General features: G+C 43.4%; 2 protein-coding genes across 4 annotated transcripts; one reads left to right on the top strand and one right to left on the bottom strand.

Annotated features, from left to right (window-relative positions):
* Positions 1-1,397: 1,397 nt before the first annotated feature.
* Positions 1,398-7,281, bottom strand: supt7l (SPT7 like, STAGA complex subunit gamma). The gene is made up of 5 exons (XM_079528751.1): positions 7,129-7,281; positions 5,883-6,358; positions 4,745-5,069; positions 2,698-2,923; positions 1,398-2,500 (listed from the first exon to the last, which is right to left on the bottom strand). Exons 2-5 carry the CDS (start codon positions 6,314-6,316, stop codon positions 2,205-2,207), a joined length of 1,281 nt encoding a protein of 426 aa, XP_079384877.1. The 5' UTR covers positions 6,317-6,358; positions 7,129-7,281; the 3' UTR covers positions 1,398-2,204.
* Positions 7,199-27,718, top strand: slc4a1ap (solute carrier family 4 member 1 adaptor protein). 3 transcript variants are annotated; one of them, XM_079528750.1, is made up of 16 exons: positions 7,199-7,381; positions 7,647-8,095; positions 8,430-8,912; positions 9,043-9,256; positions 10,109-10,237; positions 10,563-10,623; positions 11,498-11,637; positions 11,944-12,104; positions 12,334-12,403; positions 12,514-12,703; positions 14,756-14,858; positions 15,447-15,702; positions 17,595-17,705; positions 19,167-19,258; positions 19,464-19,533; positions 24,346-27,718. In XM_079528750.1, the coding sequence occupies exons 1-16, from the start codon at positions 7,345-7,347 to the stop codon at positions 24,393-24,395; spliced, it is 2,616 nt and encodes an 871-aa protein (XP_079384876.1). In that variant the 5' UTR covers positions 7,199-7,344; the 3' UTR covers positions 24,396-27,718. The 3 variants fall into 3 exon arrangements, with proteins under 3 accessions (XP_079384876.1, XP_079384874.1, XP_079384875.1); XM_079528748.1 differs by lacking the exon at positions 7,199-7,381 and having other exon boundaries at positions 7,433-8,095; XM_079528749.1 differs by lacking the exon at positions 7,199-7,381 and having other exon boundaries at positions 7,434-8,095; positions 14,762-14,858.

Below are 27,718 nucleotides of genomic sequence, written 5' to 3'. Positions count from 1 at the left end.
AGCACCTGGAAGGCTGTTGAGAGAGGTTCACATTACACTCTTCTCTCCAGCACAGAGCACCTGGAAGGCTGTTGAGAGAGGTTCACATTGTTCCCCTCGACACGTCGCAGCATGATTACACAGCTAAGTTGTGTGACACAAAATTTGAAATTTCAGGTCAGGCAGCTGGGATTCATGGACTCAACACTTTTGAGTAAGACTCAAAGAGGCACCAGAGCAAATTGGCTTGTGAAGATTACGACGATTACGTCTATGGACTTTTAATTTTTAATGTTTGTTTAGCACACATTAAATCGTTTGCCAGCCAAGTCTATGGACTTTAATGGGTTTCTTTTTAGCACTTCTGACGTAAATCATTTGCCAGCCAAGTAATGTTTGTTTGACAACATAAGATGTCAGGAGGCCGATATACATAAAGTGCTCACTTCAATTTTGTTTTATCGTACATGGTGCAGTGAGAAAATAGAGGGGGGGGGGGGGGGGGGTCCTATAATGCGAGTCCAAATGCGAGGTTGAAAGTGGAAGATAATCAAGCTGGCAGGTGACAATTTTAATCTTAATGCATGGCAAACCTGAGTAGCGGAACAGTTTTTCCAGTGATATTATTCATATTATACAGCTGTGGCCACTTCCACATGGGACATAACCATAGAATGTAAGGACATAACAGTAAAAATCAAGTTTAGGCCTACTTGTTCAGGGTGTGTGCGTGTGGTTTGTGCGTGTATGTGGGGTGGGGGGGGGATGCTGTACCTGAAAGCAAGCGTCTGGTGTAAACCGAATATCAGTTCGTTTCCAGGTGGCATATGGACAATTGCCTGACTATTTGCGGAAACAAGAGGTGTGGAAGAAACTGTAGAAAATGTATTCAACTTGCTCATTTAGCATGCAAATGTATGCGTACTGTAATTAATTTGCCATTAAGTCTGGATTGATGTCCCCTTTCTGATGCAGACAGCCGAGCTATAATTGCCATGGACTTGCACTCACAGCTCTGCTTCATTACAGCAACAGATGCTCATTCAGCAGCGTCAGGTTGACAGGTGTGTCAAGTGCGTTTCCTAAAGTGGCAGCCTGGTGTCCTCCTGTTGTGATGATGTAAAGATTAGTGCAGGGATTGTTGTGTCATCGTCAGTAGACGACCACAACGGGAATAAACTGTTGGTGATGCACATTCATAGAATACTGTAATTGTATTTTATTTTTATCTTTTAATATCATACTATGGGGATAACCATGTTATACATGTGATACCCATGCTATACATGTGATATCCATGTTATAAACAAAGCAATCTGTTCAAATATTAAGTAAAATAATAAGTAATTGAATGTTTTTGATTTCCCATGGCAGCAATACTTTTAGTTCTAAAAGATGAAGTGTAACCACACGTACGAAAATTACCATTACCTCAAATATGAGAAACAAATTTGGGGGAAAAAAAGAGGATATTTTTATTCTTTTGGCATTGAATCATATGCATATCTTCAGTGAAAACATTTAAACTAAGGAAACTACAAATTGTTGCTCTTTTATATATATAGGCTAATCAAAAACAGAACAAAATGCATTCATTCAGTTCTTTCGTCTAATTAACGGCCCTGTTCAGCTTATTGTATAGTACCTGTAGCCAAATTACAATACTTCTCAAGCCCATCTGCAGGAGGACTAGGATACAGTTATGCACAGCTATGTAACCCATTAAAACCGGGAAAGCATCTGTGTAACCACTTTAACAACAGTGTTCAATGTTGTGGTCAATCAGCATTGATTTATTAGGTTAGGTGGTTTCCTCCCGACAGCGACAAATCGATAAAACATTTTTAACTCAAATCTTTGCTTCTGGGGGTCCTTAGTTGGAACTAAATATTTTGAGATGGGGCTCCACGCCCAAATACAAATAATGTTGGGGTCCTTGACATGGAAAAAGTTTCAGAATCACCGATATATATATAGCAACATAGGTTTTTCAGAAACCGGATTTAGAAGACATTTAGAATCGCCCCTCGCCTTAATGCGGGGCCAGTGGATGAGTCTCCTTGAACGATGAGCAACTCGAAGCAGAGACTTCGGGGAAAACAAAAACAAATGCTTGATATTTCATGGAGTCCATTGTCTCTCCTCCACTGAAAGGACTGGATCCGACGCTAGACATAATGACCATCTGGCCGTCTTCCTCACAAAAGCTCGTATAAAATGGGATTTCACATTTTCTTCACGCGTTTCCTGGGTCTCTGGTTGAAGACGGGCGAGGTGCCTATCAGGGAATCGGGCGAGTGCGACTCGGCATAGCTGGCGTCTGACGCCGCGCCTCCGGGAGACGACGCCATGGCTCCTCCAGACTCGCTCATGGTGGACATGGGACCCCCTTCCTCGAACACATCGCCCCCAAGGACCCCGTGCGGGTGGTGGGGGTGCCCGGAGCCTTGGCCCTCCTCCCCATCTTGAGGCTCCATTTTCACATGTGGCCACAAGGGAGAATTAGTACCCGCGCCGCCACCTTGACGGGAGTGGGGAAAATAGAGACAGTCGAATTTTAATGTGAATATGACGTGTGAAATTAAATCAGTACCAACTTATCAATGGGCCACTTAATATTGAATAATATATATTAAATTATTGGTCAGGCAAAAAAAAAACCCTCTTGTATAATTAGTGTAACTTATTAATGCATTTTAATATAAAGGCAAGTCTAACCAGAAGCATGTGGAGATTGGTCACCCTCCAGTCTCTCGCCGTGGGCCCCCAGCACCCCCATAGGAAGGGCCTGATCCCCGGAGGCCGGGTCCGCTTCGGGCTCCTCGCTGATGGGAAAGGAGATGTCACTCATGGGCTCCTCTTTGATCTTCGGTGGCTTCGAGTCCTCCAGGGACTTCTCTGGGTTCACCAGACGCTCGTACTCTTCTGACAGATCCTTGCTGACCTGAAGATAGACAATTACTGCGGTATTATTTACAGTCTCAGTCTCTCTAGGTCGTTCTCAGACGTGTCCTCCATCTTCGCTTCCAGTCATCCCGGGTTATCCATACATCTGTCCAGTTCGTTGGTGCTTTGCACTCCTGCGTCTTTCTTGAGTACATCCACATATGTTAACACCCTGAACACCCAGGACGAAGTTCTTTGTCCTTTCTATTAATAACGCCCGACGCCCAGGACGAAGTATTGTCCAAAAGACCGCAAGATTGCATGGCTGTATAGCCCAGGTGCGCCTCCTGGGCTCTCCTCGGTGACGCGCAAGAGTGAGACGTCATCGAAAAACTCCCTCCTCCGTTTAGCTGATGAAAACGAAAATCTTAAAACGTTCATAACACGCGATCTAAATCATCCCGTCTTTTTATGAAAAAAGATCCTGTGTTAGACGGCGCTCCGCGGTCCAGTCGCTAGTCTCGATAGATTTATTCTTGTCTCCCGTTGTTGTCGATCGACTCTAGAGTGGTGTGGCTATTGTTAGCTGCTACACACACATCATCAACTTCCGCCGGTCCGTCCGGAAAAGGCGTCCGTGTTTATAAATCGACTGGGCGCATGAATGTAATGGATTAAATAGTTCCGGGCAATTAATGTGTTAATGTGGGACGTCCTCGTGACCGGGGCCCTTGTGTTGTTTCCAACAGCACTAGTTTGCTGGCTATCTGATTTTGGAGAGTCCTAACCTAGACCACTGATTACGGATGTTTTGATCGATATTTAGTCAATAGTAATTTTATTTTATTTAACCACTTAAACATAATTTAAACTAATTCTAAAATAGCCCATCTACAAGCTCACCAATAACCTCACGTTGTGAGCTCATAGAAGATTTTCAAGAACGTTTGCTAATTTTCACCTATAACAACATGCCCAACATACAGACACCAAGTTAAAAGTTGTTCAACCGAACCTATCGGCTGCATAATTGCCAATAACGACCAAAAGGGCAATATGTATGGGTGAGCTCCAGTATCATTGTACCCGTCTCGTAGGTAGGTATGGTCTCGTGAACACAGAAAGGTTGATTCCTAGCTGATTAACTCAATGCTGTGTTTGTTGTCTTTTTTGATTATTATGTGCTTTCCAGTACACAAGGTGTGTCGGTTCCATTTTCAACGTAAGGAATACTGCTTATGTATTATTATTGCATTTTATTGTTATATTATTAGCGTGTTAAATGAATTCAGAACATTTGCTTTCTTTCCGAATACAATAAGATATTTGGGAGCAGGAACAACTACAAGACAGAAGTAAAACCAGAGATTGATAATCTGAGAAGAAACTCTGTTTCGGGGCATGTATTTCTATTCAAATGAATATTCACATAGAACAGTGGTTTTCAACCCTTTTCATATCAAGGCCATTACTTATTCTGCATTTGAGCCACGGACCACCATTTGATGAGATTTAGCCTTGCAGACCCAAAACTAAAGAGTATGTCCACATTTCCATGCTGTATTGATGTTGGTAACATAGGAGAGATAACGTTGTTCAAAGTAACAATTCTTCCACATTCTCTATTTGCGTAGACTTCTTGTAAATTAACTAAGTAATGAAGATGTTTAACAATAATTTAACTCTTGAGAGTGTAAAATGAAACCAAATGGCCCCTTACGGGTTCAGATCTATAAGGGTCCATTTGGTTACCAACTCTCCATCATTTCGCTGGCGACCACCTGGACCACGTGGTCCCCGGACCACTGGTTTCAATCAGAACCACTGACATAAAAGAAATCAAACGTAAACCCAAACACACAAATAAAGATCCCCTCACCTGGACCATGTAACTGTGGTAGTCCTTGATGCGGACCTGCCAGAAGCGCTGCAGGGCCAGCACACTGCCGATGCCCACCTCGTGGAACACCTGCTCTATCACGTCCGGAAAGGGCGTGGCGCCGATGCGCGCCTCCCGGTCCACGGCCACGCGCATCAGGCGGCTCAGGCGCAGGTAGTGCTCGTGCACCAGGTCGGTCAGGGTCTCCAGCACGCTCTCCTGGGCCGACTGGAAGCCGGCATGGGCCAGGACGGTGGCCACCGACTGGTAGAGGAGCTGCCGGCAGGACGGCCAGCTCAGCTCTGTGACCGGCTCCCCTTTGCCCCTTTGGGAGTGAGGAGCGATAAGGGCATAACATTAACTTAAACAGAAATTATAGCAGTGACATTAAAGGGTCAACTATATGCGTGTTACGGTAAATAGTACAACCTGACATTATGTGACTTTTTGACGACATCAATATCGGCAATAGTTTTTCAATATGTAGTTAAAGAAAATTAAATCAGCGTTTTACACACGTTTTACGTGGGTAATTGGTTGTGGTTTAGGACTGCAAAATTGGGATCGGCATTGGACCCAAAAACATGGCATTGGTCAGGCTCTAGTAATTACGGTAGTCAAAATTTGTGATTTACAAAGTGAAACGAGTGTTTCATGAGCCCATATTTGAGGCAACTCAGATCTATTACATTATCATTACAATCAACAATTCTAGCATATAGTCGCTGTTAGGCAGAACTCTTAGCAACAAAGCTAAGGCCTGTGTTGCTATTGGTCCAGTGTAGATATTATTTAGTCCCAAGCCATACTTACTTTATTAGTTAAATATTTATAAAACCCACAGACCGCCTCATCGACTTTAATGTTTTGTAAATACAAATAAATGAAATCAAGGTATTAAAAAAAAAAAAAAAAAAAGCTTATGTGCAAGCTCTCAACCCTGCTTTTGCCTAACGATGTCATACAACAAAGTATTATATAAATGTATGGGCGGGGGGAAATCACAAAAAATATTAAATATTATGGAGATAGCAGGTTTCTGCCTTAAAGCCAGTCCACACACAGAGAGAGATAGAGATAGAGAGAGAGAGAGCGAGAGCGAGAGCGAGAGAGAGGGGTACCATTCTCAGCAACTCACTTATAGAAGTCACTCTCAGGGTCACTGTGGCGAAGCTGAAAGGGCTGCCGGGGAGCTTTGCTGTCCAAGGGCAACAGGTCGTCCGGCATGGCGGGCGGCGTGGGGGGTCGTAAGGGCAGGCTGGCGTCTGCACCCTCCTCCATCTTGCTGCCCCCCTCGGAGGGCGCGGCAGAAGAGCCCTGACTCTGGGCGGCGGCCAGCAGGCCGCGGAGGCGGCGGGCATGCTGGCACAGCTGGACCGTGTGGATGGTGAGGCTGCAGGGCTCCGAGGGGATGTCCAGCATGGTGGTGGGCCGCGGCCGCTGGGCAGAGGGCTGGTGCAGGGGTGGGTCCTGCATCTCCACGGAGCGGAACTCCCGCTGGAGCAGGTCGAAGGAGCTGCGGCTCGGAGGGGCTCCCGCTGGGCCAGGGATCTCACCCCAGTATCGCATCATGTTGACTGGCAGGCAGGCGGCTGCCCAAACAGGTACTTTGGTCTGGATATGAGGATGGTAGTGTGTGAGGGGAAAAAGTGGCAGGAAAATACCCGACCGCAGTATAAACTGATATGGGAAGATTCCTTAGACGGAGACTTAATGAAAAACAAATATATAATGTATTTGAATTTTGGAACGCTCAATTTGAGTGATCAAAGTGAGTTAAAATGAGCAAAGGAAGTGTGAGCACATACACTCCCTAATATGATGTGTATAACATACATTTTATAGGAGACAAAAGTACAAGCGTTAATTGTAAATTAATACAAAACCAATAATCTATATATATCCTCAATGGCTCTTCCACGAGAGACAGCTTATAGCATTATTTTTGACATTCAACTCAACTGTATTTTTATTTTCTTGCAATCTGTGGGACACGTCCCATGGCTGCTTAATTGTATTTGTACCTCAGTGACACAACACAAATACAAACTTCTTGAATCTTGAAAAGCATTTAATAGCACATGACTTTGCATAATTTCAAATATCACTACCTTTTTATGTTTTGATCAGCCAGCATTTAGTAAACGTTATTCAATTGAATATAAAGTTTAATCATGTTATAACTGTCGGATAGTGCGGGCTGTCAACGTGTGAATACGTCGAGGCGGTCGAGCAATTCGGCGGCGTTATTACACAAAACAAGGTTTATGCTAAACCAGACGGAATTATATATCAGCTGGACAATCTCCAGGTTATAAATATACCCCAAGCTATAATATATACTTTACAAAATGCAAATATAACCGTGGAAGAACAGAACTCACATTATTGCAGTCAGAGCCAAATCAAACGATATGCATCCATCCATAAGCTCGAGCTGTCCTGTCACAAAGAGGCTCCGTAGTGACACCTGCACGACTTGTAATCGTTCCGCAGCAAAGCACACGAAGGTGGTTGAATTCGGTTGAATTATTAGAACAATGTGCGTTTTATTTTAAGGAATGTTTAATCACACTCGTCTGACATATATATAATGTAAAATGCATGTGTGTCTGGGTCTGGCCACAGTGGTGGAAAGTAAGTACAATTATTTTAGTAATTTGATATATTTTCAAAATGTCAGTACTTCTACAACGCAGTGTGAGCTTGTAGAGAGATAAATAATGAGTACTTGTACTTATAATTGTATTTCTACATTGCAGTATTGATACTTTTACTTAAAGTTAAAAAAGAAAATAAATGAGAAAAAAAAGTGAGTCGTTTTTCCACCGCTGGAGTTCTGGTAAGATCCCGGTCAGATTTAACAGTTGCACCAAAATAAACATGGCAGCTTCCTCGCCAGCATCGGCGGCGGAGTCTGAGAAGATAAACACGGATCAAGATATGGACACAGACGACATCATGAATTCTGGCGACTCTGATCGCAGCGGCGAACAACACGAAAACAAAGAAGACGCGCCGCCGAACAACAGCGAGGATTCTGGAGAAAAGGAAGAAGATCCTTTCAAGAAACCAGCGCTGTTCGCAGCTCCTTCCCTCGCGGTGATCAGACAACGCGGTGGTGGTCCGTCCAAGAACAAGAAGACACCGGTACCTGCAGTCACGGTGGACTCTGCTGCGGCAGCGGAACCACCGAGCCGCGGCGCGACAACAGAGCCACCAGCACCACCACACGCACCTCAGTCTCTGGAGGAGGCCTCTTCCGAGGAGCCTGCTGCGAGTTCAGACGAGAAGGTCACTTCTTCTTCTGAAGAGGCCAACGATGGAGAGGAACATCCCGACAAGGCGGTGGTGTGTTTTTTGATTGATTGATTGAATGTGATGCATTTTTTAACCTTACTGTAGCTGTAGCTCATATGAGCTATGGGATATCTGAATCTGCCTTCAGCAGGGACCAATAAAGTATATCTATCTATCTATCTATCTATCTATTTTTCTTTTTGCATAGAAGTGTATATTTGTATGTCTTTACATGTTTTGATGAATTGAAAATGGAGAACTCTGGATGTAGACAAGTCTTAGTGTTTTTTCTGGTTTTATTCTCTTAGCAGATTTTCTATTGACCTGTGCCTTCCTTGAACTGTACCCATCCTGCAAACATACAAATTTCAATCTGTCTGTCTAGGTCGGAGCTGTCAAGAAGACCCACCAAGAGGCCAAAGCGAGAGCCTGCCTTCCCGTCAGAGGACCCCCCGCCGCTGCAGGGTTCAAGGCCCAGTTAGCCCACCCCCCTGTGCCGTACACGGAGCCTCCCTGGGGCGGGGTGGCGGCAGAGATGCCCTATGCTCTGGAGATCCTCAAGAACGGCACCATAGTAGACACGGTCCCGCTCGCGCAGAAGAGCTACTTCGTGGTGGGACGGCTGCCCGTGTGCGACGTCCCCTTGGAGCATCCCTCCATCTCCAGGTATCACGCGGTGATACAGTACCGCGGGCAGTCCGGCGAGGAGGAGAGCGTCGGCGAGGAGAGAGGGTTTTATCTCCACGACTTGGGGAGCACACACGGCACCGTTGTGAATAAAAACAAGATCCCCCCCAAAACCTATATACGACTCCGAGTTGGGCATGTTGTGAAGTTTGGAGGGAGCACTAGACTTTTTATTCTACAGGTAAAAAACATATTATTGTAATTTGTACTATACTACCGGGAATCAAAATAAACACACACCTCAACAACACTCAGTTTTAGGCTGGGCATCACTCCCATTTACTATTGCATCTGCATCTATTTCTTCACAGGGTCCAGAATTTGACGAGGAGGAGGAGTCTGAGCTGACGGTCACACAGCTGAGGGAACGTTCCCAGGCGCAGAGAGCAGATCTGGAGAAGAGGATGATGGGAGAAGAGGGCTCTGATGGCGAGGATGACGACACTGTTGATGGAGAGGGGAGCGGTGACAAGAAGGGCCACAAGAAGACTACAAGCGTAGACTCTGGCTGCTCTTGGGGAATGGGTAAGCTTTATGTCCATGAATGGAAATGGTGTCAGTCTGGCAGACATTAAGAATCGTATACAACTCACGGTATTTAGCTAGTTAGAATATCAGTAAGCTTGCCCCAGTCCATGTGATTTCTGGTATAGAGGGGCGGGTGCCGGCGAAAACAGCCGGTGGATCCTATTGGTTCACCGATCTGAGCGCCCGCCACCCTCCTCCCTTCCCCGGTAGAAAACAGCAGAGAATGCTGACATCACCAAATTTGGAGTGATGCCCCAATGCACTGTTATTGGTTGGCGAAATATACGTTTACTTCCACTTCCTATGCTAGATTTTCCAATGGGTTTCCCTAGGCTTTTCTTTTTGAGCCGAATGCGAACAATATAATTTAAGCCTGGGTACCGAGGCTAGAATATCAGTGGTTCTCAGATAAAGGCTAAGTGACAATTTAAGGATTTTGAAGATCTTTTAATACCTCAAAAAAAGAAAAAGACCATTACTGCATCAAAAGTAATCATCAAACAAATCTATACTGTAAAACTGGTCAAACATTGTCCAAATTGTCAAATAATATAAGAAAGAGGCAAATATTGGGAAAATAGCTGATCTACAAGCTTAGTCTTTTCAAGCTAAATGTAATGCCTCAACTCCTACAATTCCAAGTGCTTGCCAGCGTGGGACGGTCCCAATCATTTTGGGGGGGTCGTGGCCTGAATAGGTTGAGAACCACTTTGTCAGATGATAGAATCAACAGGAAACGACTTCTGCTGGGCTATCTTTTGGAAGTCCACAAACAAGAGTAAGTGATCTCACTTCTCTCATTTCCCTCCATTTGTCTCCACAACTCCTCCTAACTGCCCTGTACTGTAGGTGAAGAAACAGTTCCAGAGGAGGACGAGAACGAGGAGAACCCCTTCGCCACAGAGTTTCGTGAAGACCAGGAGGCTGCTTACCTGAAAGACCCCAAGAAGGCCCTGCAGGGCTTCTACGACAGAGAAGGTGAACTGCCGAGTTGTGCTAAAGGGATGGATGGATGGATTTTATTGGATGGATTTTTTTAATCTGTTGGCATCAATCCAATGTAATACAAAAGAAGCAATCATAATAATGCAAAGGTATTAGTAGTGGCATCCAGTAGGTGCCAACACTGCCAAGATAGATACCGATAGGTAGGTAGATAGATAGATTGATTGATTGATTGATTAAAGGCAGAAAAAGTATTAAAAAAAACAAAACACTGTTTTCCTTACAAATTGTCATGGATAATGTAAAAGTAAAGTAAAAATGGTCTCTGACTACAGTACACATCTTTGTTTCTCCTCAGGAGAGGAGCTGGAATTCGAGTATGAAGACCAAAACCATGGCACTTGGCTCTGCAGAGTAAAGTAAGTGGCAAAAACTGCCTCTTGACGTAATATAAAGGTTAAACACGTCACATACATACACACTGTTGTACTAACAGTTGGGATGTCAAGCAGCATTTTGTAGATACTGTGATTTTGAATTCAGAATGAATGGTCAGGTGATATCCTTTAACTTTGTGAACCAAGGACCACCACCCTGACTAAGAATCAACCTGGGGACCACTTAACTGTTGTGTTGGGAGGGGATATGGGCTAATATTTGTCGTAACACTTGCTAATGCAATGCATCCCATGTCTATACACTGTTTCTCAACCGATGGTCCACTGACTACTAGTAGTCTGTGGCATAATAGGCCTGCAGGTGGTCCTTGGGAAAATGTTTTTAAATGCCTTTTGTTAAATGTATTAAAATATGTTGAAATAATACAGTATTTCAAAAGTCTGTCAAATGTAAGAAAATATTTGAATTAATAGCTAATAAAAAAAGATTGAAATTAAATCATCACTGTTAAGGGCTTGATTTCATTAATTGCACGATATTACATGCAACAAATTATATCAAGCCCAGGCATATTACCACTGATATACAGTACTGATAGAGCAGACACATGATGACATGATTATATTGGCACATTTCCTAATAATGATGACAATCAGGCAAGCTGGTACACTTACCCTTCTTGAGATTCTAACTCCCTTTTCTGTGGAATTTCTTAAACTCAGACTTCTCAGTAACCGACAACATTGATGCACTTCCATTGCACAAAGGCTTTGTGCACTGTTCCGTGAAAGAAAATACAAAATCTTCACTTTGCTACATTACCGTATTAAATTCATGGCCAGGGACCACATTTGTGTCACACGATGTCGTGATACGGAACCTTTTTCTTCTCAGGCTCCCAGTGGACGATGCTCTGGGCAGGCAGCTGGTCGCCGAGGTGACCCACACGGGGAAGAAGAAAGACGCAGCCGTGCAGTGTTCCCTGGAGGCCTGTCGGATCCTGGAGGCCCGAGGGCTGCTGCGCCAGGAAGCAGGTGTGTGTCTCCAACCCAAAGGGAGGGTTTCTTAGCAGAAAGGCTTGACCTGCTGCTTGAACACGTTGTACATGCCATGGTAATGTCAGAGTGTACAAATGGGAACCAAATGGACCATTTGTACACTCTTCTGAGTTAAATTAACAGTACTGTATGGCTAGTGATGTGAGTTGTTTCTTGCATATTAACTTTTTGTGCTTTCCAATGCCTCCACCCACAGTTAAATTCTAGGTACTCTATTACTGTTTCCAACACTAGTTGAATTTTAGTGACTCTATTCCCGCGTCCAATATACCTCCACCCTAGTGTCCCGTAAGCGCAAAAAGAAGAACTGGGAAGATGAAGACTATTATGACAGTGACGATGACACCTTCCTGGACCGGACCGGCGTCGTGGAGAAGAAGAGGCAGGAGCGTATGAAGAAGGCAGGCAAGATTGAGGAGCGTCCCGAAACCTACGACTCACTGGTAATAACCAGACTTTAAATATTCTAATTCATATGAGTATTAAAGAAACTGAGATCTTCTCTTTGCACTGTGTTAGAGTACTTATTTGCATGTCTACTGAATGGAAAGCACTAGCATTGACACAGCAAATATCATTTCAATGTAAAAAGTACATTGGCAGCCTGACTCTACTAGGCTTATTCTATGACACTAATGCTGTTTGCATTTTGTATTTGTTTAAACTAATAAGGTGGCTAAACTGGCAGGGGTGGAGAAGGAGCTGGCAGAGACCCAGAAAAAGCTGAATCCCGGAGGCAGAGGTGAGCCGAGTTTAACTGGTGCTATGCGTGCACACACATCGCTATGTTTTAAAACGTCTTGTCTCGTCGTGCCGGTCAAAATGTCTCGGTTTGTCCCAATGCGCCCCCAGATTCCTCCAGCTCGTCCACAGAGGACACCCTGGACGCCTTCATGAGCGCTGTTCGAAGCGAGGTGGAGATGGACGCCGTGGAGCGCAGGAAGCTGCACGTGCACGTGGCCGACCTGCGCAAGGAAGCCCAGCGGCTGCGGAAGCTGGTGGAGCTCACGCGGCCAGCCCAGATGCCCTCACTGCAGCCAAGGTGAGGCCACACAAGTTAACACACGGCCAGCCCAGATGCCCTCACTGCAGCCAAGGTGAGGTCAGATGCTCTCACTGCAGCCATGGTGAGGCCAGGCCACAACACGACAACAGGCAGGGATTTTACCAAAATGGATTGCCTTGAAGCAGGTATATAAGAAATATGGGTCGGGAGTCGGCGATATGGAAAAATAATATCACAATCTTTTTTATGCAGTATCACGATATTATCACGATATTTTTTTATGGTTATTTTTCAAGTTACAACCACCTACAAGGTAACAAAAACTAAAAGAAAAAAAGGAGTAACGGATCATTTAGGCAAAAATACATAACTAAACTGTAAAGAAGTATAAATTAACTGCAAATCAAAGAATGTGCAATCAGTGTATCACGATACGAAAATATATGTCTCTGAAAAGGCATATCGTTGAGACATGGTATCGTCTCGGTGATATTTATCACGATATCTCCCACCCATAAGTCCAGTGTGGCGTCACGGAGGTGACGGCAGTGTAACAGCTGAAAAAAATACAAATGTACCCTTCTTGTTACATCCGTTTTATTTGCTTTCACAAAGCATAGTTGTCTCCACCAGGCCGAAGGCATGGGGAGAGAGTATGTTTTGCACTCCGTCCGTCCGTCCGTCCGTCTGTGATCAGCTAATCTCCGGCACCGTTAACCCGGTCGATGCCAAATTTTGCACACACACTCCCTGGATGCCAACGATGAACCTCTGCCGCAAAATTTCCAGAGCGGCCTGTTATAGCGCCACCAGGAGGCCGCTTTGTGCAAAACAAGTTTTTGGACAGTACACCTACAGATTTTGTCCAAACATCACGCAAATTGGTACACAGTCTCTCTAGAGCCATTCAACGAAACGGGTCTTTCAGATTTCTCAGACTCCATCCTGATTGGCTAAGATTGGCTTCCAAAGCAAGCAGGAGTGCTCAGTTTCAAACAAAATGCTGCAAATCATGAACACATCGTGTGATTTCCGTGAAATTGTGCACGCACATTCCCACTAGGCCGAGGAAGAAATGCCACATGAACATTTTCAAGTCAGCCTCATGGTGGCGCTATAACTGGCAGAAAAGTGTTTTTACCTCTAACTGCACGGATCTGTGGATAACTTTGTATGCCCACTCCCTAGAGGCCAAGGAAAAACCTTTGCCTGGAATTTTTCACATCTGCTCTTTATAGCGCCACCAGGAGGCCGACATATGTAAAACACATTTTCTAATATTACTCCTTCAGATTTTATCCAAATTTCACGTAAATCGGTACACATGCTCTCCATAGTCATGTGATCAAGACGGGTTTGTTTGATTTCTCATAATCCACCCTCATTGGCTACGATTGGCTTCTAAACTTTTCAGGAGTAGCCCGCTTTGTACCCGTTTTGTACAAATCGCCACAACTACTCAACGCAGCGTCCGATTATGGTGAAACTGTGCATGCATATTCCCACTAGGCTTTGGAAGAAATGCCACTTGACGGTTTTCAAATCAGCCTCATGGTGGCGCTACAACAGGCCAAGCCACGTCACACACACGCACGCATGTACGCACGCGCACACGCACACACACGTTTATATTGCTCCTAAACATTTTGCCAAACATCACACTCACACTCCTATCCTCCTGGTGGAGACCTGTGCCCAGAAGGGCACTTTTTCTAGTTTTCTTTGTTTTTGAGTGGTGCAACCACTCCAAGGAACAGCAATGTCCCCATGTCCCTATGTCCGTCCCTATGTTTAGAGTACCAACAGGGGGTGCTGTTGCACCACTCACTTCAGACTGGTCTGATTTTTTATTAAGGTTCTGTCAACAGGTAGAGACTATGCTTTCATTTACAAATGTGTAGACTGTAGTGTAGAGAAACACTTTTCTGTAACTTTTAAACTACATTGAAAAGACAAAATCAATTGCCCAAACATTTCCCCCATAAAATGTTTTTATATCCAATAGAAATTGGATATACATACATATAGATAGATAGATAACATTGCAGTACTACTGATAAATGGAACTTAAACTGTTATTTGTTTAAGCTGTAGTGGCACCGCAAATGAACAGAAGCCTAAGAAGTCCTTGCCATTGTTCGGGGCCATGAAAGGCGGCAGCAAGTTCAAACTGAAGACTGGTACTATCGGGGTAGGTACCACCCTCTGGTATAATAACATGGTATAAGACTCTGTCCCTCATCTTAAATTTCATGTTTGACTCTTCTGAAATCACTCACATCCTTCACTTACTCCCTGCTGACAAGAGTTACCCTTTCATCTTTCCTTCTGTGTTAAGTCTGCGTATTATAAGTGACTTTGCGTGTTTTTATGTACAAATTGTTAGTTGCAGGTTGCATTTTTGTTTGGGGGAGGGGCTTGTTTCTAAAGTGTAGTTGCTCTTGTGTAAGCTGATGTTAAACCAGTGGTCAAGGACCCCCAAATAAATTATGTATTTGGCCGCAAACCTCTATTGGAAAATATTTTGGGACCCCTAACCATATTATATTTGTGTTGTAAAAATGTTTCATATATTGTTGGGTTTTTTCAGGATTTTCTTTTTAAATAGCCAATGTATATAGGGTTAAAGTGGTTAAACTGATTTGTGATTTTGATGCTGTGTGATCAAGCGGCATCGTCGCCTCTTTTCGGGCTCATTTTACGTAGAGCTGGGCCTCTCGTTTCTCTGGTGAAATGTGTCAACAAACACTGCGTTCCTTCTCTCCACCTCCCCTTACAGAAGTTGCCCCCCAAGCGTCCCGACTTGCCCGCAGAGCTCTTCAACATGAAAGGAGAAGAAGAGGAGGAGGACGACGACGATGAAGAGGAGGAGGAAGCGGAGGAGAAGGAAGAGGAGGAGAGAACCACAGAGGACGAAAGCAGAAACGGTGAAGGTGCCGCTGAACTGGACGGTGGGCATCCTGAGGCGTCCACATCGCCAGAGAGCGCCCCCTTAGGGCAGCTGAGAATACGGCAGACACTGCATACACCTAAAGGTAAGGACAACGCATCTGTGTCACCTTAGCTTTTAACTATTATTTTAAACTTTAGCTTAAGATCTTGTATATCTGCAATTTTTGAAAAATCGTAAAAATGTATGCAAATCTTTGAATATATGTATTTTTAAAGCGAACGTCCCTGGAACAAAATATTTTAAGATATGGGTCGGCAGCCAAATACACATATTTTTGGGGGTCCTTGACATGAAACTGTTTGAGAACCACTGACATAGAAACATCGTTTTTTCAGAAAACTGCCACAATTTGGTGGTATGGTATTTTGTGATATGTACGTGTGGTGTGTGTGTTGTCTACCGGTATTTCTTCTTTCTCTGCCCTCATCATGTCAACATTTCAAATGTATTAAACCAGGATTCGGCAACCTTTTTGACATTTTATAAATTTGTGCTATATCAATAAGTTTAATTATGAATATTATTAATTATAAAAAAAAAAAATCCAAATTCCAGACTTCTAAATCTAACTCTGAGAACACACAAAGAGTTCCTTGACATTAAAATGTTTAGAGAATCACTGATCTATTATATTTCACCCAGAAACCACTAGGTGTCAGTATTTCTACAACATACTGTATTAAATTGAGACATGCCTTTCTTTTTCCCTTGGCAAGAAGCCTATCTCACAGAATTTCCCCGCCCCCTTAATACGCCCCCTTTCGGTGTTAGTGGTGATAGCGTGACGTCACTCCATAGACGCTACATGTTAACAGAGGTAATTTAAGAAGTCTACAACTTTTGTTTTCTCAAGGTAAGGTTTGTTCTATCTGTTCGAGCTGATTTACCATCTTGTTTGCTTCATAATAATATTGGTCTGTCACATTTTTACATTAGAAAATGTACTTAGATTCTCCAGAGAGAAAAATGTGTAAATGCTAATGTTAAAGACACCACTATTTACCGGAAGTGGGCGTGGAAAGCGGGCTGTGAGATAGGCCTAGTTGGCAGCACAGCTGAGGGCATGAAATGGTAGATTCAGGTTAGGCAGGGAGGGAGACACGTGACAAATCTTTGAAAGAGCTTTGCAAGTGAAGTGGCTGGCCGTGCCAGCTGAGCGCATTAATTACCCTATCGTTGCTGTCCGGCAGAAACCAACTAACTCCATTTTTCAGGTTTTTGATTTGTGTTTCCATAAATCTATGCTATTGAACACCCTTTGCATCTGTGTGTTGGTTATACAAATGTGGAACCAATGAAAAGTATTAAAAAGTGCTTTCGGACAAAACCACCTAACTCCATTGGACCATCAAACTGTCTGCTAAAGCAGCTAACTCCACCACCTCTCTCCCCCTATCATGCAAGTAATTGACTGAATTATGAAGTCACAATACCAACTTTGTTTGATGAGGCAGTATTGCTCCCTGACAGCAGAGATATATAACCAAGGAAGATGAAACCTTGTTTTTCAAATGTTAATTGGCAAATGTATTGACAATTACAAGAATATCATTCTTCTAGTTTCACCTAGCCACTAGACCTTTGCCCACACCCCATTGAGACATTGAAGTGAAGACCATTATTTAACCCATTCAGGCCTGACGTCGAAATCTAAATCATGACAATTTTCGGAAAGATTTGAGGCACATTTGAACGATTTTTCAAAAATAGCAGACCTACAAGTTCATAGCGCGCCACTCGGTGGCGCGCTATGAGCTTGTAGATCTGCTATTTTTCAATAGCTAAATTATAACATAATGTTTAAAACACCAAAAGGGGTTCCCGCCCCAAAATGGGTTAATGGTTAATGTGGTTAAACGCTAACGTGACATGGATGCGTTCCAGGTCTCAATGGATTAAAAACCCAGGTTAATGTTGTATTTACCCTTCACACTGGCTCTTATTACATTGCATTTCCTTGTGGTTTCTCATCAGCGCAAAGTGTCAAACCAACGAGAGATAAGGTGCCGACCGAAGCAATGCAGGTACCTGACCACAGCATCCTGAAGTCCACGGCCTCCTCTGGTCTGGTCTGGTCTGGTCTGGGTGGGTGTCACGTTTTAAATTGTTTATTTTTATCGTAATGAAAATGCTCTCAATAATCATGAAACTGTGAAATTGTCCTCTGTTATACACACTAGACCTGCTGTTGGCTCTGTACGTGGACAGCTTTTTTCCGTTGACATCATATCTCTTAAAATAGCAGCTCTACAAGCTCACAATGCTCACTAGAAATGGATCTGACTGTGTGAGTCTGTGTGTCTATGAGGGATTCCAGGGCTTGTGCACACTGCCAGTAGATCAGGGTTGTCCAAAGTGCGGCCCACGGGCAAAATGCAACCCAGGGAGCAGATTCATACCTGAATAGAGGGTATGCGTATGCATAAAGTGAGTGGCAAAGTGAGTTCATGTCGTTTAATGTCAACCAGATAGGACTTTTCTGTTTGGATGTATGGGCTGTCAAGGCCAGAGAGTAGTTTTTTGCCACTTAGTAGGCGTTCCCGCATAACTTGCAGGTACGATGATGATGTCATGCACATACCCCCCTAGTCTATTGTATTATGAACGGCTTGAATTTTTGTATTCAAATTTATTAACCTGGGCATTTCCCAGTATAATTTGTCAGTGTTCCTTGTTCCTTGTATTATTATTTTTGAGTGGTGCAAACCACTCCAACAACTGGCTTTGTACCCGTGTTTGTTTGTTCGTACCAAAACAACGAGCATGGTTGCTATGGTTAGTGTGTGACGTCACTGCACCACTCAGTTCACACGGTTTTATTATTACCTTGCTGGTCTGGTTAACCTGGGCATTTCCCAGAGTATAATTTGTCAGTGTTGTTCCTTGTATTTCTTTTTTTGTTACCTTGCTGGTCTGGTTACATTTGGTAATGTGAAAAAGTTGCACTTTTTGTTCACAGCATACACCTGACAAAAGACCATTGATATTAAATATTGATGATGATAGTTAAATAGAATCGTTTAAATGTGATGCATATGTATGCAACTTTGTTATAGTAGATGTAGATCAAGGCAGTATCTCCACATACAGTACTAGGGCTTTCAGTTTTAGTGATACCAGTTGCCTAGTTTACTAGTCGACTAGTTGTAATTAACTACCTATTATGAAAAAAAATATTTTATTTTTTTATGATATTTGTACATTTAAAAAAAACTGTACATTGGTGACTATAATCTAGCATTCTAGCTGATATTGAGGCCTTCAAAAACAAAAAAAAATCAACCGATCTCCAGTAGGTTACTTATCACTCGAATGCAATCGAGCCAGCAGGCTCGCCTGGAGCCGACTGGCTGCGATTAGGAAACGCAGAGACGTCCGACAGGAGACGTTGGTTGCGTTGTCCGACTATTAGGTAGGCTCCAGACGAGCCTGCTGGCTCGATTGCATTCGAGTGATAGGTAACCTACATGTGATTATCGGTTGATGACATTCGAAGGGGCTTTTGTCACACCGAAAACTGAGGTTCTCATTGGCCTGGCTCTGCAGATCCCACGGCTGGAGGAGAGGACACAGAACCACAGACCAAACGCAGTGCAAAGAAGAGTGTGAGAAAGAAAGCCATTGGCCCTGCCGCCAGGGTAAGCCCTCACACACGGCAAAATGTGTAGAAATGGAATCATACACTCTCGGAATTAAATGAACTATGAGCATTTTTCCATGTAAACAAGGAAAATGTGGTGTGAGTGAGAGAGCCGTGTTTTCCACACACACACCCACCACTACTAGGAGGCAGTAGTAGCTCCTACTGGTGATGTGTCAACATTTCACTCTTCTGTTCCACAGCCTCCAGTGTCCCTTTCTGGTCAATACCCTGAAGATGACCCTGATTACTGTGTCTGGGTGCCTCCTTCAGGTACAACTGAACCCATTCTATTGTTTATTTGCTTATATGGTGCATGCATTGCTTAGCATCTAGCTCAGGGGTGTCAAACTGGCGATCCACGGGCCGCATGCGGCCCGCGGAGCCGCCCAATGCGGCCCGCCGGCCATTTATTAAAAAGGGGTGTCAAACTGGTGATCCGTGGGCCGGTGCGGAATGTTGTCACTGATGGGCTCGTTAACAGTCTATTCAACTACTAGTTGAGTTGTTGTGGATTACTCTCCTCACACTCTGATACAGCAGGACATGGAGAGGCTAACCATAGTTGTTACAGCTCAGTAGAGTTTCATTTCCCTTACCAAGTGAGGAATATAGTCTACTTACACACGATAGTCAAAGCAAAGAGATGCAAAGTGTCAGATTTCATGATGGCTACATGTCAATTTGCCATTTTGGATATTTTTGATAAAATAATGATTGCATTTTTAACTATTTTCGAGTGGTTTATTGGGTATTTTTTCCACATCTCATACCAAACGTCTTGTAGCCTACAACTGTAATACAAATAAAGTCAATTTATGTCAATAAACAGTCTAGAAAACAAAGCCAAGTATCAAGTAGTGTAAGTCAACCCATGTGAGCTGCAACTGGCCGCGGCCCTCATCAAGTCACCTTTTGCGCAATGTGGCCCTTGCCCCAAAATTAGTTTGACACCCCTGATCTAGCTGTTAATGCTTTGTATCCAATCCAAGACTGCTCACATATATATCATAGCCCAGGTCAAAAGTCAAAACCAACTAGCAAGGTAGAAGTAGATTTTTTTTTTAAAGCTGCAATACAGAACTGAAATAAAATGAATAAAACTTTATTTTTAATCACCCTGTAAGGTGGATTGTGCTAATATGATATAACAAGCACATCTGCAGTGGTTGGAGGTGAAATCTGACCCCTGGTGTGGAGTTGGAAACCTATTGATTGGTTTTACTGCAGGGTTCCCACGGTCATGAAATGTCTGGAATTATTTTGAAATTAGAAAAAAAATATTTTCCAGTCCTGGAAAAGGTTTGAAATTTATCAAGGGTCCTGTAATTTATAGAGTCGTTGAAATATATTTGGCTATGTATTGTTTTTGGCTATTTATTTTGTTCATAAGTAGTTTTTGGACAAACGGCCTGTGTGATTGCAGCCTGTGTGATTGCAGCCTGTCGTGTACCGGACGTGACACAAAGATCAGACACAGATCTACAAGCTCACAACATGCTGCAGCGTGATCCTGTGCCCTAGGATAGGTGGTGTAGCAAAGATTTGGCTCGAAATTTGGAATGGAATTTTACCATTCTAATGCTTTATTCTTGCTACACTGCCTGTCTTTGGGCATTGCACATACTGTAGGAGTACGAGACTCATTGCGCTGAATGATTGTTATATTAGGTCTGGAAATTGGGTTAAATATTCTGGAAATGTTTTGGAAATTAATTGGTAAATATGTGTGGGAACCCTGTTACTTACTGGGGCATGATCTCCCCTGGCCAAGCAGGGACTTTGTCTTGGCAGAGACTGATAGAAGTTTGTTACGCCACACGGGACGGGACACCCACGTTCGAATCCCGAGAAAGACCTGAAATTACGGTTTTGCGGCTTTAAACCTCAAACACACACTGTGTTTGAGGTTTAAAGTATATTTCTGATACCAAGAGATGACCTTTTGCAGCAGGGCAAACATTCCTGTTTGGGAAAACAGGGACAGTCCTCAGAGCGGCTTTACAGGCCTCTGTGTGTGTTGTGTTCCAATGCGGTACTGTCAGTACTGTAGGTAGATTACTTGTAAATGTCAACTTGAAGTTTATCCTGTTGCATCTATAGGGCATCTTGCCTTTTAGGCTTCATAATCACAAATTGCAAAGGGCAGATATACCAAATAACGTAAATATACAAAGAAATCACTGACACGATTAATATATATATATTTTACATTTTTACTTTCCAAAACATTTACAAAATAGCAAATCGCTATTTCTGCTATTTGTGAAAAACCTTTCAATATACAAGTATATCATTTTTCAACTATCAATATGCAAACATAATTGCGATTATCTAACTATAAATGCAATCTTTGTGTGTGTGTGTGTTAGGGCTGACCTTCGATCACGCTTTTGATGATCGACGCTTCGAAACGAATCACGATCGATCGTCGCGCTTCGTCATCTTGACGGGGGGGGGGGGGGGGGGGGGGCGAGCAGTGACGCACAATTAATTACGCCAGGGCTCCACCGGACGCGTTGCGTCTCCGTCGCGTGCGTCAAAAAACGCACCGGTTCAATTTTAATGCACGCGTTAATGTTTAATGCAGTGGAGCCATCCTTCATTGATTAAAAAGGGAACATTCCCTGACGGTGACGGAGACGCGACGCTGACGCGCCCGGTGGAGCCCCGGTGTTAGGCTTAAAATAAATAAAACAACGATATAGCAGAGAGAAACGCATGCTTGGATTGGTCTCAATTATTTTATTTAACAATAAGCAACAATTGTTGCTTTCACCCAATCCGCCCAATTGTAGCAGCCTTCATGAAAGCAGTGACGCACAAATAATTAGGCTTACAATAAAACATCCGACCGTAACAAGTCAACAGCAACGGAATTTTGCATTTATAACTGAAATAAACTCAGAGGCTTCGTGGAAACAGCACACGCAAGTGTAAAGGAAAGGCATTTTCCTTATCTTGCCGTAAAATTAACTGAAATAAAGCGTCATTTAATCAAGGCTTTATGACAGCAGCGAGACGAGTGCTTGCTGCCAGGCACACGCAATCAGAGCTGCCTGGGAGAAATGCGAGGCCCTGTGCTTTAATAATTAATTCATTAATATCCAAAACTATACAAAAATGATCACATTTCTATCTATAAGGACAAACCTTATTAGAAAAAATATTAATAGCATATGAAAGCCTTTTGAAATGTGTAAACCTGTAGGTTACTGAAATGCAGGTGCTGCCAAATAAGTATAATTACTAGGCTACCAAATTCCAGTCAGTTGCGCAAATATAGGTCAGATCAATTAGCAGAACGGAGCAGCTCTGACCAGCTCTTCTTAAAGTTTACTTAGCCTACTTTAATAATATGACATAGTGTTGGATCTCCATCCTCCAGACAAACAAACCTTGGATTATCATTGGATTATGCCTATAATTCTTCTTTCTTCAAACCAGCACGAGCCACAAGGTAAGATTCACTGTTCGCACAGCACCCAGGCAGGTGTTCTTAATAATCGCGTCGCATTCCCATCAAAGTAGCACACTAACTTTGTGATCAACCTTAATTTGCTTATTTTATTTGTAAAAAGCAACACTGTATTAAGACATGGCAGTATAATATTGATGCAAAATGGAAATATATGAGAGAGAGAGAGAGAATTGCTTTGAGAGAGAGAGAGAGAGAGAGAGAGAGAATTGCTTTGAGAGAGAGAGAGAGAGAGAGAGAGAGAGAGAGAGAATTGCTTAGAGAGAGAGAGAGACACGTAAAGCCGTTCCATTTCAACGAATAAAAAACCGTCAGCCACACCGTTCGCACAACCAAAAATGAATGCAGGCTGCAGCTGTTCTTGTTGACTTCCTTGTTGTTACCACGAGTGAAGGGGGAGAGGGGAGGCGGCGTTGCGAGGTCTGCGAGGCGCCAGCATGCAGCATGGCTCGCGGACCAAATGGGGCCGGCTCGCGGACCAAAAGCGGCCGCTTTTTTAATGACTATTCGATTTTTTATTTCAAGATCGATTCCCGTGCATATCGATCGATCGTCGATTAATCGTGTGTGTATGTCTGTACATATGTCTGTAATCCACGTAACTGGAGAACCTTTCGCCCCACGTACATCAAATTCGCCACACGCGTTCCACACCCACAGGGAGTGCAGTGCCCGGTGTCGAGTCGGTCGGACCCACGGTTGTCCAGAACCGCCACAAAAGGCCTCTGCCCGGGCCACAGCTGACATCACAAGGCCTCTGCCCGGGCCACACTCCATATTTGGGCATGCCTAAATACGGGTTCATGGGCCCCTGCCCAGGCTCCCACAGGCACTGGCCCGCCGGGCATCACTCAAGTCTGAACTAATTGCGATTAGGCGATTATGTAATAATTGTGACAGGCCTAGTTGCATCCAGGACCAGGTGCTTGCATGTCGCCTTATTTTTTCCATCCAGGTGCATGTTTTTCCTCTCCAAAAAGACTCACTCACTGACGCAGTTGTTGTGACTGCATGTTTCTGCTGTTCAGGGAAAAAAGGAGTGATGAGAAATGGAGGGAGGCGGTGAAATAAACAGGCTTTTACTAGGTCTCATTTGTACAAGGAGAATTGCAGCATTTTTGTAAACCGCCAAAGGATCTAAATCAAAGTCAAAGCAATGGGGTGCCATATGCAGCTTGGATTCATTACATTGGGAAAGTATCTATCCCAGTACTTTATATGTACTAGCCCTTACCTGTTGTGGCCGTGGGGGGGTACTGCGCCCTGGGTGCGTTTTCGCATTTTTTATTCACTAATAAATTCATTATTAATTTGTTAAATTGGAAAAAGGGCTTCGTTAAGACCTCTATATTATTATGGTCAATGCCTGTGTGGAAAGTGGGAGTGATTGGTGCAAGCGGTGAGGAGATACGGCGGTGTTTCTGACAGACAGACACACATTCAGACAGACAGCCATTGACTGAATTATAGTATGATGATGATGATGATAGTATGATGATGATGATATAGTATGATATAGGATGATGATGATGATGATATAATCGAAACCACTGTATAGATATAATGTGATTTCTTTTGAAAACAACGTTTGCTCTTCTACATCACAGATCAGTCTGGAGATGGTCGCACTCATCTAAACGACAAGTTTGGCTACTAAAGGGAACTAACTGCCCGTTCACCAAACTTCCATACTGCCGGGGGGAATGGCTGCAGCAACACAAAGCCTTCAAGTCTCCATACCAGTGACGTTCTCTCTCCAAACCTTCAGCCCATCTCATATCTATGTATATTATGAACTTTTCCTTGAGCCCCCATTGCTGCCAGCTCCTGTAATATTGTGCTATCATGATGCACCGACGCGTTACGAGACCTTAGGAGATGTCACATTTGCTCATGTGGATGGTCTCGGAATCGCAATGGGAACGGTGTGGCTCAAGCTGTGGATCTGGGACATCATGTGGCCAGCCTGTGACATCAGTCGTCTGTGACATATGATATCCATGACATATGACTCACTGCCATTGACTTCCATTTAAAAAAAGATATATATTTAAAAAATATATATTGTAGCTGTCAGGAAGAAACCTCTTATCTCCGTATTCTAACTTGTTTTTGTGTGTTTTTTTTGTTTTTTCGTAATTTAATGTCCTACTTGATCAAACTACAGCGTCACACAAAAGCATCAAAAGTAGCAGATCACACAAGCTCGTTTGGCTTGTCGGTCTGCTTCTTTTGATGAAATTGAATCCTGAAAAGTAACAGTTTTGGACATATGAGGTTTCCCACCCGACAGAAACTATGTAAAAAACGATAATTGTGTGAAACAAAATTGTGACTAAATTTGACTGAGGGACTGCCATTGGATTTTTTTGAATTTTCGTTTTTTTCGGTTGTTCAGTTTGACCCACCAGTTTAGGAGATATGGCTTATAGAGTAATTTCTTGCAGAAAACAGCGAGTTGAGAAAACAGGCTTGAAAGGTTCACTTCTGTGGACTCTAACATTACTCCTAGCTACATGTTTAAGCATTTATTTCATATGTACATGTCGATTTCAGCTCTGACACTTATTTCAGACATGCTCTAGTATGTGATGAGTCTGCCTGTGCTATAAACTCATTTTGGAAAAAAAAAAAAAAAAAAGTTTTTCTCCTCTGGTGAAAAGCTGGAATTTGCGCAATGGCAGTCTCTCAGTCAAATCTGGTCACAATTGGTGGAGGTACTACATTAGCGTGCCGGCAGTGTGCACATTTCAAGAAACCTTGGCGGTGAGGGGTTCAGCGGTTTGTGAGATTAGCTCCGGACAAAACGGACACAGACGCAAAACCAATCTTACAGACATTACGGCTAGCCTGGAGGGCCACACCGTGAAAAGGGAATTCTGGAGACTTGAACACAATGTCCCTATAATAAATACTGTTGTTAAAGGACCACTTCACCACTTTTCAACTTCTCTTCCTATAATTGGTCCTAACTAATGTTCATGATAAAATACCACCATTTTTTCCTACTCGGTCTGTGTCTCATAGGAAGGCTGTGGGCAGTTCAGAAACCCGTCCACCAGTGACATCGATGGTGAATCCAAGCTAGTAGAAACGGCAGGCTTTCTTTTCCTGAAAAGTTGCAATGCAAAAGTTGAAGCTATCGTTCTCACGATAATAAAAATATATTATATTTTAAAACAAATCTTGTTTTAAAAAAAATCTGCCTAATAATGATGTCACTGGTGGATGGGTGTCCGAACTGCCCAAAGCCCTCCTATGAGACACAGACTGAGTAGGAAGAAATTGGGGTGTTTTATCATGAACATTAGTGAGGACCAATTATATGAAGAAATGTTGAAAAGTGGTGAAGTAGTCCTTTAATGTGGTCTGCGTGGGATTCTGAGATGGAGAAGCAGAGATGAGTGTTCACCGTCCTCTTATCGTTTCTCACTTTAAACCAGTTCTCAGAGAGGTGTTTGTGCTCTCCGGCTGCGTAATAAACATAGACCCAAATCTCATCAATTCACATTAGCTCAAATTGGCAATGGTTGAAGAATAGTACTCCTCGTCGTTTTGTGCAGTCACTGGGCAACAGGCCCGCTGGCACTTCCACTGATCTGTGGAAATAAAGGAAGAAAGGATGGCACTTCAATTTTGTCACCTTATTTGACCCGGCTGTCAGCCAAAGCACATGGAAAATAGTCGAGGACCACACAGAAGTGTTCAATGTAACTGCTGTGACCTCAAATCAGCCTTTCATTGCTGGCTCTGCAGCTATAGATCCACCAATATCCAATCTGTAATCTGTATCACATCCTTAGTTGGCCTCAGTTGACGGCTGGCATAACCTTTCTGGTGTCTGTATGTGTGTTGGCGAAAGAGAGAGAGAGCAGTGAAGCAGCTTTTCTGACCATCTGGTCAGTTGGATAGCTTAATGGTTGAAACACAAGCTGATAATGAGTCAAGGCAAGCTAAGTGTAGTTTGTGTGCATGTGCGCGCACACGCGCGTGTGTGTGTGTACACGTACGCACGCATGTCCCTCTTCAAAGTTCTCCTTTTAACAAGATTTGTGTTTACGGGTGACTCAGCTATTGGGGGTGTACGGGTGGCGTGTTTGCCAAGGGCAGGATTACTCTGCGTGTGAAATCCCACACAGACAGCAGCGATGTTCATGTTGGTGTCGTACCATCTCCGTTTAAAAGCCTTCTCTCTAGTCCTCACAGCTCAGCCTCTGTTCATGTTGGTGTCATACCATCTCCGTTTCAAATCCTTCTCTCTAGTCCTCACATCTCAGCCTCTTCAACTGTTCATGTTGGTGTCATACCATCTCCGTTTCAGCACCGATGTTCATGTTGGTGTCATACCATCTCCGTTTCAAATCCTTCTCTCTAGTCCTCACATCTCAGCCTCTCGATGTTCATGTTGGTGTCGTACCATCTCCGTTTCAAATCCTTCTCTCTAGTCCTCACATCTCAGCTGTGTTCATGTTGGTGTCGTACCATCTCCGTTTAGAATCCTTCTCTCTAGTCCTCACATCTCAGCCTCTCGATGTTCATGTTGGTGTCATACCATCTCCGTTTCAGCACCGATGTTCATGTTGGTGTCATACCATCTCTGTTTCAAATCCTTCTCTCTAGTCTAGATGTTCATGTTGGTGTCATACCATCTCCGTTTCAATGTTCATGTTGGTGTCATACCATCTCCGTTTCAAATCCTTCTCTCTAGTCTAGATGTTCATGTTGGTGTCATACCATCTCCGTTTCAATGTTCATGTTGGTGTCATACCATCTCCGTTTCAAATCCTTCTCTCTAGTCTAGATGTTCATGTTGGTGTCATACCATCTCCGTTTCAATGTTCATGTTGGTGTCATACCATCTCCGTTTCAAATCCTTCTCTCTAGTCCTCACATCGCAGCCTCTTAAACTTAGATGTAAAAAAAAAGGATGTATTTGGTTTCATATGTTTGTATTAAAAATGCAACTGTCTGTACATAGCA

The sequence above is a fragment of the Electrona antarctica genome (assembly GCF_951216825.1).
Source record: "Electrona antarctica genome assembly, chromosome: 18".
NCBI classification, from domain to species: Eukaryota; Metazoa; Chordata; class Actinopteri; order Myctophiformes; family Myctophidae; genus Electrona; species Electrona antarctica.
Note: the sequence above shows the minus strand (reverse complement) of the source record. Positions and strands in the feature narration are given on the sequence as shown.

Bases quoted from the DNA above. Each gene is read 5' to 3' on its own strand.
- slc4a1ap (XM_079528748.1), top strand. From the start codon at position 7,544: ATGAGAAAAAAAAGTGAGTCGTTTTTCCACCGCTGGAGTTCTGGTAAG. The intron at 8,913-9,042 runs GTAAAAAACATA...ATTTCTTCACAG, and splicing joins CTAGACTTTTTATTCTACAG to GGTCCAGAATTTGACGAGGA. The intron at 12,404-12,513 runs GTGAGCCGAGTT...ATGCGCCCCCAG, and splicing joins GCTGAATCCCGGAGGCAGAG to ATTCCTCCAGCTCGTCCACA.
- supt7l (XM_079528751.1), bottom strand. From the start codon at position 6,316: ATGATGCGATACTGGGGTGAGATCCCTGGCCCAGCGGGAGCCCCTCCG. The intron at 5,070-5,882 runs GTGAGTTGCTGA...TCACTCCCAAAG, and splicing joins CCTGAGAGTGACTTCTATAA to GGGCAAAGGGGAGCCGGTCA. The intron at 2,501-2,697 runs GTTAGACTTGCC...ACTCCCGTCAAG, and splicing joins CCAATCTCCACATGCTTCTG to GTGGCGGCGCGGGTACTAAT.